Here is a 14,832-nt window from a genome sequence, read left to right as displayed (position 1 = left end):
AAAACCATGGAGGCCTCTCCCAAAGCAAGAGAAGAACCAGGTTATCTGCTAAATACCTCCGATCCAAATACAATCGCTCTTAACCAGGAAAAAAATCTCTCAGACTTTGAAATTACCAGGGTTCTCTATCAATCTATGAGAAGATCTCTCACACGCATTGTTTGCACTAATTACAGTCTCATGAGGGTTTTCCAAAAAAAAATGCCCTAATGGCATTGGCATGAACATGGTTTTGTATTTACATCTAGCTAAAATTTTCAAGGCCAATACAAGACCAAACGCGAAGTTTTGTGTTTAGTTTGCATGTGTGTACCTCTCCGCTCCACATGTCTGTTGTGCCAACGTGTGTGTGTGTGTGTGTGTGCGCGTGCGTGCGTGCAACGTCCTCCCACCCCTCCAGGCCACCGCCCAGATGGAGGAGCGGCTGCTAGAGGTGATCAGCCACTGCTGCACGGACAGCTGCCTGCCCCTGGCTGACGGGGTGCTGGGCTTCATCCAGCACCAGCTGGCCGAGCTGGGCCGCGACTGCCTGGACAAGTCCCAGAAGGGCCTGGTCACCTCCCGGTACTTCGCTGAGCTCCAGGAGAAGCTTGAGAAGCTGATCCATGAGGTGAGCGGACCAGGAGTGCTGGTTTGTTCGGTTGCTAGGGAGATTCACATGGTGTTAGGGCACGTCACACGGTATCCAAAGCAGAGAGTCATAGCCCATCTCCTGCACCCTGTGACATTTTTCAAAAGGGTACCGTTACGTTTAAACTAGTGTTTAACATAATCTTGCAAATGCATTTTCTCCTTCATTCAAGATCTGACTTTTTTTTGTGTGGTTCGGTTGCTATGGAGATTCACACATGGTCACATGGTATCCAAAACCAACAGAATAGGGAATGAAAAGTGTTGATGGGTTGCCATTTTTATATAGAAATAATTAAGCTAGTGTTATGCATGTTGTCCTTAACTCGTGCCAAAAGTGTATCTTATAATTGCCTTTTTGTCTTCTAATCAGTGTAAATTTCGTTAACGAAAAATATGACGAAAAATGTTCGTCAACAACCTTTTTTCCGTGACTAAGACGAGACGTTGACGAGCTAAAAATAGATCTTTGAAAATAAAAACTATGACGAAATGTCATTTTGTTTTCGTTGACGAGACGAGACAGGACGAAAATGTTAGTGGTGTGCTAGTTGGACATTCAAAATGCACAATATTTTCCAATCAGTACCCTCCCGTAAGGTTGTTATGCAACTGTTCACTCCTCCAGTAAATAGGACGGACCTTAGCTACGACTTGGCAACGGGAGGTATAGTCCACTCAGCTATGAGCTAACGTTATGCATTGTACATATTTATAATTAGAAATTCTTCCCAGATTTTATTCCACTTTTTGTGCCCAAGGCGCACCAAAGGACAAATAAAAATTTCAAGGCACACCTATTGTGCAAAATAGCCTTATAACACGTGTTATCACTAATATCATCTGTTTATCTGTTAAGTTTATAATTATTTACTAATGCCAAATAAGATGTGACAAAGACAACTATTCTAGTCATGAAATATTTATCAACAAAATAAATCACAAAAATATTTAAACTTTATCAAATTGGGCTTAATCAAACACACCCATTTCAACCAGACAGGTGAGGCAAAGGAAACAGAAATTCAGCAGAGAACTGTCCATGAGAAAGCTGCATGGTCCTGAATCTGACCCACAAATTATACCTGTAACATTTAGAATCAGGCTTTTTTTGTAAATATTCTGCCTACTAACAAATCAGTGGGACACATGTGCCTGTCGGGGCGCACAGATTTTTTTAATCCTTGGTGGCACGGAGGAGAGGGCCACTCGCAAGTCCTGCTCAACAGAGAGCCGTGACCTGGTCTTGTTCTTCATGTAAACAAGAGTGGAGAACGCCAACTCACACAGGTAGGTGGTGGGGAAATGAAGAAGTTGGTCGATAGCATGGTGGGAGATGGTTGGATATTCTGATGCACAAACCAACCAAAACTGATCGAGTGTGAGCTCACTAAATTTCAGTTTCAGCGTGCGGTCCGCACGGAGCTCTGCGCTCTCCTCTCTCTCCTTCATAGTGAGCTTCTCGTTTGAGGACTCGGATTCCTGGTTGAATGGGTTTCGGATCCAGTCATTGTCCTCGATGTACGCCACACGTGGAAAATAGCGCTCAAACCTCTCTTTTAAGGTCTGAAGGTGTTCGGCATATATAGCGCGCTCACTGGCTTTGATGTGTCACAGTCTAAATTAAATTCCCACCTGCGCAACTGCGCGAACAGCGAAATGTGGGATCCTCTTTGAGGATTTTTTAAATAGTTTTTAGATAAAGAGTTTGCCTCTGTATTATGGAATGAGTGCATTCAAAGTAGTATATAGTAAATTAAAATAATTATTTTTGTATAGTTGTATACTATTGTAGCGACCCTGGGACAGTCAAAGTTAAATAGTTAAATAGTTTGTGTGTTATGTGTTACATTATATTTCGTTGTCCGTTATGCCAGTTGTTCTATGTGCATGTATTGTAATGTTATTCTTGTCAATCAGCGTGGGGGGCGAATCATTAGGTCAGCTGGGGGGAGGGCCTTGGTAGAACAGGAGGGTGGGGGCCTGCACGCGAGTGAGACCGTGTTGCCGGGGTAACCAGGGTTTGTTGGGGGTCCATTTTGGAGCTGTTGGTGACAATGTTGTTACAATGTTACGGGTTTCCGTGACCTGGTTTTTGGTTCATTAAAAATACCTTCAACTAATGACTCGACATGATTATGTCACCGGCGAGGTCGTTACATTGGTGTCAGAAGTGAAACTATTATCATTATTATTATTATTATTTTTTTTTTCTCGGTCCTGCTGTGCTCGGCGAGTCAGCCGAAGTTGCTATCGCCGTTAGCCCCGTTTTTGTTGTCACTTTTTTTTTCTCTACAACAATAATGCTCCCTGCGGACTGTCGGGTGAAGATAGAGATGGACGACTACGGCGAGGGGGCGTGTGGAGTAGCTTCGGAGTCTCTGGTGAGGGGTAGAGCCCAACGGGAACCAGCCGCCGTTGGAAAAGATGATTTTCACGGCGGCAGACATGGCGGCGCCTTCCTCACATCAAGCCCGGTGTCCATCAAGACGCCTAGATACACCGGTAAGGCTGACTGGGAAGCTTTCCACGCGCAATTTGAACTTTTAGCCGATGCTGCCGGATGGTCAGTGAAGGTCAAAGCGCTGCAGCTTGCGATGTGTCTGGCGGACGACGCATTGTCTTGTTTGTTGCTGCTTAGCCCAGAGGACAGGGGGGACTATGTTGCCCTAGTGGGGGCACTAAGGAGGCGTTTTGGACTATGTGTTAAGCCGGGGCTAATGCGCTCGGAACTCTGCAATAGGCGCAGGAAGCCGGGGGAGACTGCGGGCCCTGGCCAACGATATCGAGAGCCTGTCTCGGCGAGCATACGCCCACATGCCGCCAGCCGTGCAGAGCGAACTTGCTCGGGATCAGTTTCTCCAGGCCCTTTCCCCTACAGAACTGCGCATCCAGACCCAGCTAGCCCACCCGCAGACTTTGCAAGAGGCCTTGGAGATGGCCATAGAGAGGGAGCTGGTGTGGGCTGGAGCAATCGACGATCATCCTGCTCCTCAGCCGATGGTGAGATCGGCAAGGGAGAGGAGTGAGGACTCACAGAAGCCAGCCTGGGTGGACGAGCTCACTGAACTCGTCCGCGCTGTCTCTATGCAGGCGGACCGCCGCCCCCCGTCTCGTCGAGAGCAGAGGGTCTGCTGGGGCTGCGGGCAGCCTGGCCACCTTGTCAGAGAGTTCCCTACAACGGTGAGAGCCCAGGGAAATGGGTCAGGGTCCGCGTAATTGGGGAGACGCGAGGCCCTGCCCCCTTACCCCCGCCGTTGTCGTCTGGAGGAGCCCATCATCACAGCCGGGGGGGCGGGGCTCCACCCCCCCCAGAAGCAGACGACAACATCCTGGAGCCTGTTGTCGTGGTGGGGCGGACCTGGGCGGGGGACTTTTGTCATGTTCCTGTCACTGTTGAGGGGGTGGCCTGTTTGGCTTTAGTCGATACGGGGTCTACTGTGACCCTGGTGAGGCCAGACATTTTGCCGACCTGGACGGTACTCCAACCTACAACCGTGCAGCTCCGCACAGTCACGGGGGAGAGGGCTCCCATGAAAGGGAAGGGGTTGTTGTCCATCTGCGTAGGGGGAAAGACTGTCCTCCACCCAGTGTGGGTAGCAGCTGTGCAGGACCCCTGTATCCTAGGGTTGGACTTCCTGCGGTGCACTGGCTGCCAGCTGGACCTCGAGAGGGGGGCGATTGGCTTCCAAGGAGGGCCCACAGTCTATATGGCCCCACCAAACACCTCCTACATCCGGCCCCCACCGACAACAGCTCAGATGTAACAGTCACACGTCACCGGCCCCCTTCACCCCCTTGCAAAGACCTTCCAACCACCCTGTCTTCCCGATCCCTGTCCATTGTCTCAGTCCTCCTCCTGCAACCCTTCCCCCTCCCTCCCACCCCCTTGTGTCAATGTTTCGGCTCCTACAGACTACTCCCTTGCCACCCCAGCACCCCACCCCATGAGCCTGGGCCCCTTCCCCTGCCCTGCCCAGCTTCCTCAGACAGGTGAGGAGACTGTGCTGTCGACTGTGCGGGCAATTTGGCAGGGGCACTGTGATGGACTAGACCCTCAACAGCAGGAGCAGCTGTGGCGACTACTGGCAGAGTTTAAGGACAGCTTTGCCTTGAACGAGAGCGATGTGGGTCAGACGCACCTGGTGCAGCATGAGATCGACACTGGGGATGCCAGGCCCATCAGAATGCGCCCGCGTCGCCTGCCCTTGGCCCGCCAGGAGGCTGCGGACCAGGCGCTGTGGGAGATGCAGCAGGCAGGCCTCATAGAGCCCTCAGAAAGTCCCTGGGCAGCAGCCGTGGTGATGGTGCCTAAGAAGGGGGGTAAGTGGAGATTCTGTGTCGACTACAGGCCACTTAACGCAGTGACGAGGAAGGACTCCTACCCCATCCCGCGCATTGATGAGGCCTTAGATGTCGTAGCTGGGTCGTCCTGGTTCTCCTCACTCGATCTCCGCTCTGGCTACTTCCAGTGCCCTCTCGCCCCTGACGCCAGACCCAAGACTGCATTCTGCACTAGCAGAGGATTGTGGCAGTTTCGGGTCCTCCCTTTCGGCCTCTGCAATGCACCTGCGACCTTCGAGAGGCTGATGGACAGAGTGCTCGCCGGCATCCCCCGGCAGCAGTGTATCGTCTACCTGGACGATATACTGGCACACGGGGGCTCCTTCGAGACAGCACTTGCCTCGCTGCGTCAGGTTCTGGAGAGAGTAGCTGCGGCGGGCTTGAAGCTCCATCCTGATAAGTGCCATTGCCTGAGGAGAGAGGTAACTTTCCTTGGGCACAGGGTGGGGGAAGAAGGCATTAGCACCATGGAGGACAAAGTGCAAGCTGTCCAGGACTGGCCCACCCCCACTGACACCAGACAGCTGAAAAGCTTCCTCGGACTGGCGTCTTACTACAGACGCTTTGTGAGGGGCTTCTCCTGTTTGGCCGCTCCCCTGTTCCGCCTGCTACAGAAGGACAGGGAGTTTGTGTGGGCAGAGGATTGCCAGTCTGCTTTCAAGACACTCAAGGGAGCTCTAACCAAAGCCCCGGTGCTCTCCCCTCCTGACCCTGCCCTGCCCTTCATCCTGGACACGGACGCTAGTAACGTTGGCAATGGCGCCGTGCTGGCACAGGAGGGGCCGGAAGGGGAGCGGGTGGTGGCGTATTACAGCAGGACATTTAACAAAGCTGAACGCCGCTACTGCGTCACTCGCCGCGAGCTGCTGGCCATCGTTAGAGCTGTACGCCACTTCAAATATAACCTCTGTGGCCGGCACTTCACTGTAAGGACCGACCACTCCGCGCTCCAGTGGCTCATGTCTTTCAAGGAGCCAGAAGGGCAGGTCGCACGGTGGATCGAGGAGCTGCAGTCCTACAGCTTCAGTGTGGTGCACAGGGCAGGGGTACGCCATGCTAATGCAGACGCCCTCTCCCGACGCCCCTGCAGTCAGGATGGCTGCCGCAACTGTGAAAGGAGGGAGAGCCGTGAGAAGGAGCTGTGCAGCCAGGAGGAGGGATGTTCTGCGGTGGAGGTGGCGTCCCCAGTCTGCTGTGAGCTCCGGGAGGTCGACACCGCAGGATGGAGACGGCAGCAGGAGGAGGACGCAGACCTTCGACCAGTGCTCCAGTGGTTGGACCAACAGCGGCGGCCCCCATGGGAAGAAGTGGCCGTTCTCTCCCTGGTCACCAAGGGACTGTGGGCTAAGTTCGAGGCCCTGCGACTGTGGGATGGCGTGCTTCAGCGGGCCTGGAAGGAACCCGCCACCGGAGAGGTGAGGTGGCAGGTGGTGGTGCCTCAAGTGCTTCAAGCGGTCCATGGTGCCGTGGGCTCAGGGCACTTTGGGGTGACAAAGACCCTGCGTCGCCTCCGCCTTTGCTTCTACTGGGGGCAGCACAAGAGGGACGTCGAGGACTTCTGTCGTCGCTGTGATGGCTGCACAGCCCGCAAAGGCCCCACGGAAAGGTCCCATGCCCAGCTACAGCAGTTCCCTGTGGGGTTCCCCATGGAGAGGGTTGGGGTGGATGTGGTGGGCCCGCTACCCTGCACAGAGAGGGGGAACAAGTATGTCCTCACGGCCATGGACTATTTTACCCAGTGGCCGGAGGCGTACGCTCTGCCTGACCAGGGGGCGGAGACCATAGCGGACGCTTTGGTCGGGGGGATGATTAGCCGTTTTGGGGCAGCGGAGTCCATCCACAGTGACCAGGGGAGAAATTTTGAATCCCGTGTCTTTGCGGCTTTATGTAGCAGGCTGGACATGCAGAAGAGCCGTACTACCCCCCTGCACCCACAGAGTGACGGCTTGGTGGAGCGATTTCATCGCTGTATGGAGCAGCAGCTGGCCATTGTCTCGGCTGAGCATCAGCGGGACTGGGACAATCATCTGCCTCTGGTGTAAATGGCATACAGGTCAGCTGTCCAGGAGTCGACGTCCTGCACGCCTGCTCTGCTGATGTTGGGCAGGGAGCTTCGCACCCCAGCTGACCTGGCGTTTGGCCGGCCGCCCGATTCTCCCCCTGTTCCTCCCGGCCCAGAGTATGCCAGGAGACTCCAGGACCGCCTGGAGACGGCTCACTCCTTCGCCAGGGGACAGCTGCTGAGCGCAGGGGTGAGGCAGAAAAGGAACTATGATGTGCGTTCCCGTGGCAGGCACTTTGAGGCTGGGGAGCTGGTCTGGACCTACAGCCCGCAAAGAAAGAAGGGAAGATGCCCAAAGCTCGATAGCGAGTGGATCGGGCCATGCAGGGTCCTTGAGAGGATGGGGGAGGTGGTGTACAGGGTCCAGCTACCACCTCGGGGAAGGAGGGTGGCTCTCCACAGAGACCGGTTGGCCCCTTATCGAGGCACCGCCACCCCTCAACCTACTCCAGCGAGCCCTGCAGCTCCCCGCACCGGTGCGAATGGGCCCCGGACACGCACACCTCAGTGTTCTGGCCCTGGGTCCCCACCTAACCCTATCCTTGTCTCCCCTCCCTGTCGATCACCACAGTCAGCAACTTGGCCCCCAGCCCCGCCCCTCCCTTTCCCCCTGCCCGCCCCCGGGCCTGACACTCGTGGGCCCCTCTCGCCCCCAGGCGCTTCTCCCCAGCCCCCGTGGCCCCAACGCGGCCTCGTAGGGAGAGGAGAGCGCCGGGTCGCTTCCGAGACTTTGTTTGTTCCCTCGAGGACGAGGAACTTTGAAGGGGGGAGGCAATGTAGCGACCCTGGGACAGTCAAAGTTAAATAGTTAAATAGTTTGTGTGTTATGTGTTACATTATATTTCGTTGTCCGTTATGCCAGTTGTTCTATGTGCATGTATTGTAATGTTATTCTTGTCAATCAGCGTGGGGGGCGAATCATTAGGTCAGCTGGGGGGAGGGCCTTGGTAGAACAGGAGGGTGGGGGCCTGCACGCGAGTGAGACCGTGTTGCCGGGGTAACCAGGGTTTGTTGGGGGTCCGTTTTGGAGCTGTTGGTGACAATGTTGTTACAATGTTACGGGTTTCCGTGACCTGGTTTTTGGTTCATTAAAACTACCTTCAACTAATGACTCGACATGATTATGTCACCGGCGAGGTCGTTACACTATATTGCAGTAGGCTATGGTTGTCACAAAATCCCACGGCACACTTGGACTTGCCTCACGGCACACCAGTGTGCCGCGGCACACAGTTTGGGAACCACTGCTCTAGGGTCTATAGCATATCACCGCGTTGTCTGATTAGTTTAATTAATTTTTCACAATTTACCGGCTCTCGTTTTGAAGAAAATCACCGCACCATTCGTTTCAATAGGAATCGCCACGGTCTATACTATCAACATAAGGTGGACTTTAAAATTCGTCCCAGCCTTTATACCCAAGATACTATAGGGTTTATAGCATATAACCGCAGTTTAATGCATTTTTCACAATTTACCAGCTATCGTTTTGAAGACTGAACAGACAAGAGTACTAAAGTGTGACGTCACGTTTCCATAGCAACCGATTTTTGGTTCCACACAAACCAAATTAACAAGGGGAAATCCTATGCCACACGAATCTTTTATAGAAAAGGAGAAATCTTTTTGCGAATTGATTTGTGAGTTTGCTTTACCAATGATGTAAGTAATATTGAGAATAGATTGTCTTCATATTAAAAAAAAAAACTAAACTTAACTAACGTTTACGAACTTTTCCTTTTAATACCCCAGGGGAATGCATGAACGCTTCGACTTTTTTCGATTGGTAGTGAATTTCACCTCTTGAAATTTATTTATTTTAATTTTGAAAGAAACACATGGAAGCAATGGAGTACGCCATCTCTCGTTCAGTTGTTTAGAACTGAAAATCCGGTTGCCAGGACAACGTAACGTTTTCACTTTAGTACTCTATTTGAGTGGAACAACTTAGCAGGTGTCCTTGTATATAGGGTTAGCCTAATTGAACTAGTTTAAAGAGAGAAAACATTTTGACTAAAAGTCATGACTAAAGTTGACTAAAATGTAAGGAAATTAACACTGCTTCTAATTTCAGTTAATTTAAATATTTAGAGACTAACCTCTATGAAAGTATTGTACTGCTATATGCACACATACATGTTGGGCTTCGTGCAGTGACACTTCTTTGTTGAGGTAGAGAAATGTATTCTCAGCATCTCCTCCTGACCTTGCCATAACCGACTCCTATCAAAACCACCGAATGGATTTATCTCACAGATAATGTACATATAATGTACATTATCCAACCAATTAGCCAGATCAAACCAATCTGAACAGCTGAGGCAAAGCCCTGAGGACGATAAACAGCCCCATAGGTGCAAAAAGATATGAGTGAGAGATAGAGCTGTTTTTTTTGTTTTTTTTGTCAAAGGTCTAATCTCTGTTGTGATCAGGGATGCGAACTACTCACTTCTTCAGTGAGACTCACTCTTTTGATACCATAAAAGGTCACTTGTGTGATTCATTCAAATTCAAGGAGAAATGTTAAAGGGTCAGGAGCCTTTTCAGATCAGAACAAGAGCTACTGACTGGAGGGGCAGTAAGAAGCTGGTGTAAGAGGAGATGGAGCACTCCCTGTCCTACAAAATATTATTCCCCAGCAATTTATTTGTTGGGGTTTTCTTATGTTAAAAAAATATGGAATTTGATTTGGGTATGTTGCTTATTGTGCTTGACCAGTAAATATGTTGGTAGTTACGGTACCTATGTATAGGGGATAGAACCTTATCTTAGAGCAGGAGGTAAATTAGTTATAGGAACTGGCATGCAGTTTGAGCACATGAGAAGGTCTAGAAACTATAGAAAAGGTTAGGTTATGAATATTGTTTATATTGTGAACAGCGGGGCCAGTTTCATAGGCTTGCTCCAGTCCTCATAGCATTTGTGCACCATCCAGACGCGAACCCCCTCCCCGCCCTCCGTCACTGGTTAACTTACCTGAACCCCCCATTCCTCGGATGTACTTTCACCCCTCGCCTGTTTGCATCCCTGTGTGATAGAATGTTAGTTTCTATGGCAACCCCTTTTCCCCTCTCCTCCGCGGTGTGCCGGAGAGCACCGGGCCGTGTGCACACGCTGACAGACAGGGGCCCAGCCAATTTGGCAACCAGGCCACAGCCCAGCCGATAACTGTTCCCATAGAAAAGAACATGCGATGTCACACTCATCCTTGCTCTTTACTTCTCGCTGTAGCTCGCTTGCTCTCTCAATGGCTCTCGCCTGAACTTGATTTTGTGTACCATGTGGAAATGGGTCGACTCAACTCTTTTCTCTCCCTCAGAAAGTTGCACTGTTTCAGCTGTGTACTACTAATGCATAATCAGAAATGCTTCATAGATATTTGCACGTAAAATGCATATAAACTTTAGGTATTAAGAAAAAATCCCATTCTTCTTTGTTCTTTCCATCCTTGAGAAACAACCGACATTTGTGACATTTCAGTAAAAAGCTGGGAGACATTATTTTTGTTCACAATCATTGATTGTACCTCACCTGATATCAAGCTTATTTTAACGACCTAGCTGTGCCGATGAGCCAGCTTTTATACCACCTTGGTGTCACCGTGTGCCACGTGTCAGCCCTGTCGATCTAGACATCTCAGCGCTGTGAGCAGAAGTGGACTATTTTACGACATTTATCCAAAGCAAAGGCAACAGATGGGCTGCAAACAAGGTGGAAGGAAACCAGGACTTTTCTTTTACGGCTGGGAGTCAAACATTCTACCCACTAGATAGCTGCTGTCTACAACAGGCGAGAGACTAACCACTTTGAAGTGGTTCATTCATTTCAACAACTGATTTGTAATACGTGTTCAGTATGTGGCTCTTTCAACCGTGAAGTTGTCAAGGATTTGTGTTAGGGTCAGCCGACAGGCCCAAAGTGTTAAAATAAGCCTGCGGTTAACTGAACAGAAAGAATGCAAATACAACTTGTAAAGCACATTCATTCTCGAGAAACATATTCTACAGAAACCTTTCTATGTCCGGTGAATTGTATAAGCTATTTAACAAGCAGTTACTAGCTATCACAGTTTGTTTCAAGTCGTAGTTATGATACAATAAGCTGAATGTTTGTTTAGCTCAGTGCATTCTCCATGACATGATTTGCTTATTGTATAGCTATGACATGATTAACTAAAGGTATTAGCTGTGATGTATTAGCCATCACATGATTTTGCTAACATAATTAGCTGTGACATGAAAAGCTAAATATATTTGCTATCATGTAATCAGTCTGATCTGTGAGCTATCTCTTAGCTCACCGTATTGGCCATCACAGGATGATTTTTCCTGTGGCGACTTTCCAAGCGACTTAACTGTGTGTGTGTGTCTGTGTGTGTAGGCGTACGAGCGCTCTGAGAGTGATGAGGTGACAGTGATCATCCAGCTGGTGAAGAAGATCCTAATCATCATTTCCCGACCAGCGCGCCTCCTCGAGTGCCTGGTGAGGAAATGGAGAACTGGGAGCATAGCAGTTCCTAAATGGAAAGCTTGATTGGTTCTGTAGAAACAGATAGGGTAGGACAAGGGATAATTGTATTGGGGATGTCTGTCGGGAACACTGTCTGTTGGAGCATGATGTTGCTGCACGGATTTTCCCAAATCTAACTTTAATAACCACATAATAATTAGTTAACATACATTTTTCTTTTATATGTTGTATAGGAATTTGACCCGGAAGAGTTCTACCACCTGCTGGAGGCCGCAGAAGGTCACGCCAAGGTCGGTCAAGGCATCAAAACGGACATCCCCCGGTACATCATCAACCAGCTGGGTCTGAGCAGAGACCCGGTACAAGGTCAGACACGCATCTGATTCAAGACGACCTCCCCTGGATCCAAAGTTTCTTACACAGAAATATAATCCAATATGTGTGAATTTATGAAGTTTAATTTTGTATGAATTAGCAAGACTGCTTGCCTATTGTTTTTCCGAACAGTGTTTACTCTGTCTCGCACACACAAAAACACAGTCACACAAACACACAAATTAATGAATGAATAATCAGTTATTCGATGTGTGCCGACATTCACAAAGGCAGCCATGGATCGTTGGCAAAAAATAACAGTATCTTAAACGCAAAAAAACAACTACCTGCTAAGTAGTTCCAGTCAAATTGTCTGTTTAGCCATCAAAACGAGAGCTGGTAACTTGTGAAAAATGAATTAAACTGTAATCAGACAACGCGGTTACATGCTGTAGTCCATGGTTTCTCAACGGGGGAGGTACCGCCCCCTGGGGGGCGTTCGCACAACCTAGGGGGGCGCTGGGAACGTGATTCCATTTTTGGGGGGGGATTTTAAACTTTCATTGTTTTTATTTTTTTGGGGTGAAAAAAATAGGCTACCTGAAATAAATAGCCTATTTTCATTTATTGATTTCTAACCCCTCTACCGTCTCAGCTACTTTTTTACTATCTATGCGCAGTGGAACAGTTATAATACAGCGCTGTTCGGTTCTGCACACGCCCGGACTCCCGTTACATCAGCTATCGTCATGATCTCTATAGTAACGCTGATAAACATAACCCAAGTTATTGGGTTAACAGTTCAATAACCAACACAACACCAATCAAACATGGCCGATAGCAAGAAAAAAATATCAAATTTTGTTTCATAGCCCGTTTTCCTCCTTCCTCTTACTGTTCAGTTCCAGCTGCTCTGAGCGTAGTCTCCATGAAAAGACCGTTGCATTTCAAATACAAAATATATAGGCCTAATTAGGCCTCTGCGTGCGATCTGTTTTCGTGGTGTCCGCGTTGCGCGGGCACCGCGAGAGAGAGATCTCTCTCGCTCTCGCTCTCGCTCTCTTTCTCTTTCCCCCCCCCCCGCCCCCCTGTCGCTCTGGAAGTTTAATTGGGTTTATTACAATGATGGACATTGCTGTTAACCAATCAGAGGTGAGACATTTGCATGTCATTAATATTTGTATACTTTTTGCACCAAAACCGACTCAGAGGGCATTCATTGCTATTAGTGACCAACGCAAAATCAATGAAAAACGATGCATTGACAACTTTAAGCAATATAACACAAGTGTGAGTGGGGTTGTTAGTTTATTTTTATCTTTTTAATGGGGGGGGGGGGGCCGCCGGAGGATCAGGGTGCGGTCAGGGGGGCGTTAGCTCAAAAAAGGTTGAGAACCACTGCTGTAGACCCCCTAGTATCTGTGATATAAAGGCTGAATCGCGACGGTCTATACTTTCACCATAAAGTGTACATATTTATAATTCGAAATTCGTCCCAGCATTTATACCACAAATACTCTAGGGTCTATAGCATATAACCGCGTTGTCTGATTACAGTTTAATTCATTTTTCATAATTTACCAGCTCTCGTTTTGAAGAATAATCACTGCGCCATTCGTTTCAATGGGAATCGCGACAGTCTATACCAGTGATCCTCACTATTTTTTTGACAAGAGCCACATTGGCATTGCAAAATCAAAAGGAGAGCCACTTTTATGACAACATGCTAAGTCACCTTTGCAAATGTGCATTTCTTCATATAAATTGGTGTTACGTCCCAGACTTAAGGGGATGAGGGGAGTAATACAATTATGTTATTCCCAGGACTGGTCAGCGAAAGAGAGGACAAAGAGACATGTGCCGGGATGCGCCGTTTTGAAATGGCGCTCCAGATTGCTTCGTTTGAAACCGGCACTGGTTTGTTTGCAAATCAAACATAGAGGGTTCATACCGTGCAAAACAAACAGGAATTCGTCCGTCCACTTCTCTTGAAATTTTCTGTGCTCATCTTGTATGCTTCTTATTTTTCGTTTTTTAATTACACCTGCCGTTTCTCTGCCCGTCCCCTCTCCGATGTCTTCCTGCTGATTTTTGTCCTCAGACTTATTTCCCTCATCCACTCCACTAGCAACACTGTCTGTTCGTCTGGTTTTTGAGTTCTTTTCTGTCCCTTTTTTATTAAAAACCGGTCCATTTCGTATTTCAGATGGCAAGCGGAGCGTGCGGAGCTAGCGGAGCTTACGTAGCCCACCTTTAAATTTTGAGCGGTCACGTGTTGTAAACAATGCCACACGCTTGCGGGCTGCGTTGCCAGGTTTGACAGGTTGACAATTCCCCCTTTAGGGATCACCATTAAGGCTTAATACTTTTAATTTCTCCTTCATTATTTGGGTGAAGGGACAAGTATAATTCAGATGTTTGCGTTTTTGTAGTGCAATGTTGTACGTTTATGAAGCACATTTGAAAAAATGTATTGGCTGTGTTACCACATAGGAAGCTACCATGCGAGCCACCAATTATAGCTTGACGAGCCGCATGTGACTCGTGAGCCGCGCAATGAGTAACGCTGGTCTATACTTTCAACATAAAGTGTACATATTTGTAATTCGAAATTCGTCCCAGCCTTTATACAACAGCTACTCTAGGGACTATAGCATATAACCGCGTTGTCTGATTACAGTTTCATTAATTTTTCACAATTTACCAGCTCTCGTTTTGGAGAATAATCACCGCGCCATTCGTTTCAATGGGAATTGCGACAGTTTATACTTTCAACATAAAATGTACATTTATAATTCGAAATTAGTCCCAGCCTTTAAACCACAGATACTCTAGGGTCTATAGCATATAACCGCGTTGTCTGATTACAGTTTAATTCATTTTTCACAATTTACCAGCAGTCGTTTTGAAGAATAATCACGCGCCATTTGTTTCAATGGGAATCGCGACAGTCTATACTTTCAACATAAAGTGTACATATTTATAATTCGAAATTCGTCCCAGCCTTTATA

General features: G+C 48.5%; 1 protein-coding gene and 1 long non-coding RNA gene across 11 annotated transcripts in view; one reads left to right on the top strand and one right to left on the bottom strand.

Annotated features, from left to right (window-relative positions):
- The window catches only part of LOC132468955 (microtubule-associated serine/threonine-protein kinase 3-like), a 197,963-nt gene that overhangs the window by 99,698 nt on the left and 83,433 nt on the right, over positions 1-14,832 (top strand). For all 10 annotated transcript variants that reach the window (XM_060066804.1, XM_060066806.1, XM_060066802.1 and 7 more), the window contains 3 exons: positions 401-610; positions 11,417-11,518; positions 11,740-11,872. In XM_060066804.1, the coding sequence (XP_059922787.1) occupies positions 401-610; positions 11,417-11,518; positions 11,740-11,872 (445 nt within the window). The remainder of the gene's footprint in view (positions 1-400; positions 611-11,416; positions 11,519-11,739; positions 11,873-14,832) is intronic.
- LOC132469090 (uncharacterized) overlaps positions 1-14,832 on the bottom strand; it is a 167,464-nt gene that overhangs the window by 86,189 nt on the left and 66,443 nt on the right. The window lies entirely within an intron of this gene.

The sequence above is a fragment of the Gadus macrocephalus genome, chromosome 12 (assembly GCF_031168955.1).
Source record: "Gadus macrocephalus chromosome 12, ASM3116895v1".
Lineage (NCBI taxonomy): Eukaryota > Metazoa > Chordata > Actinopteri > Gadiformes > Gadidae > Gadus > Gadus macrocephalus.
The sequence above is the reverse complement of the archived record's forward strand: the minus strand, read 5'-3'. Positions and strand labels throughout refer to the sequence as shown.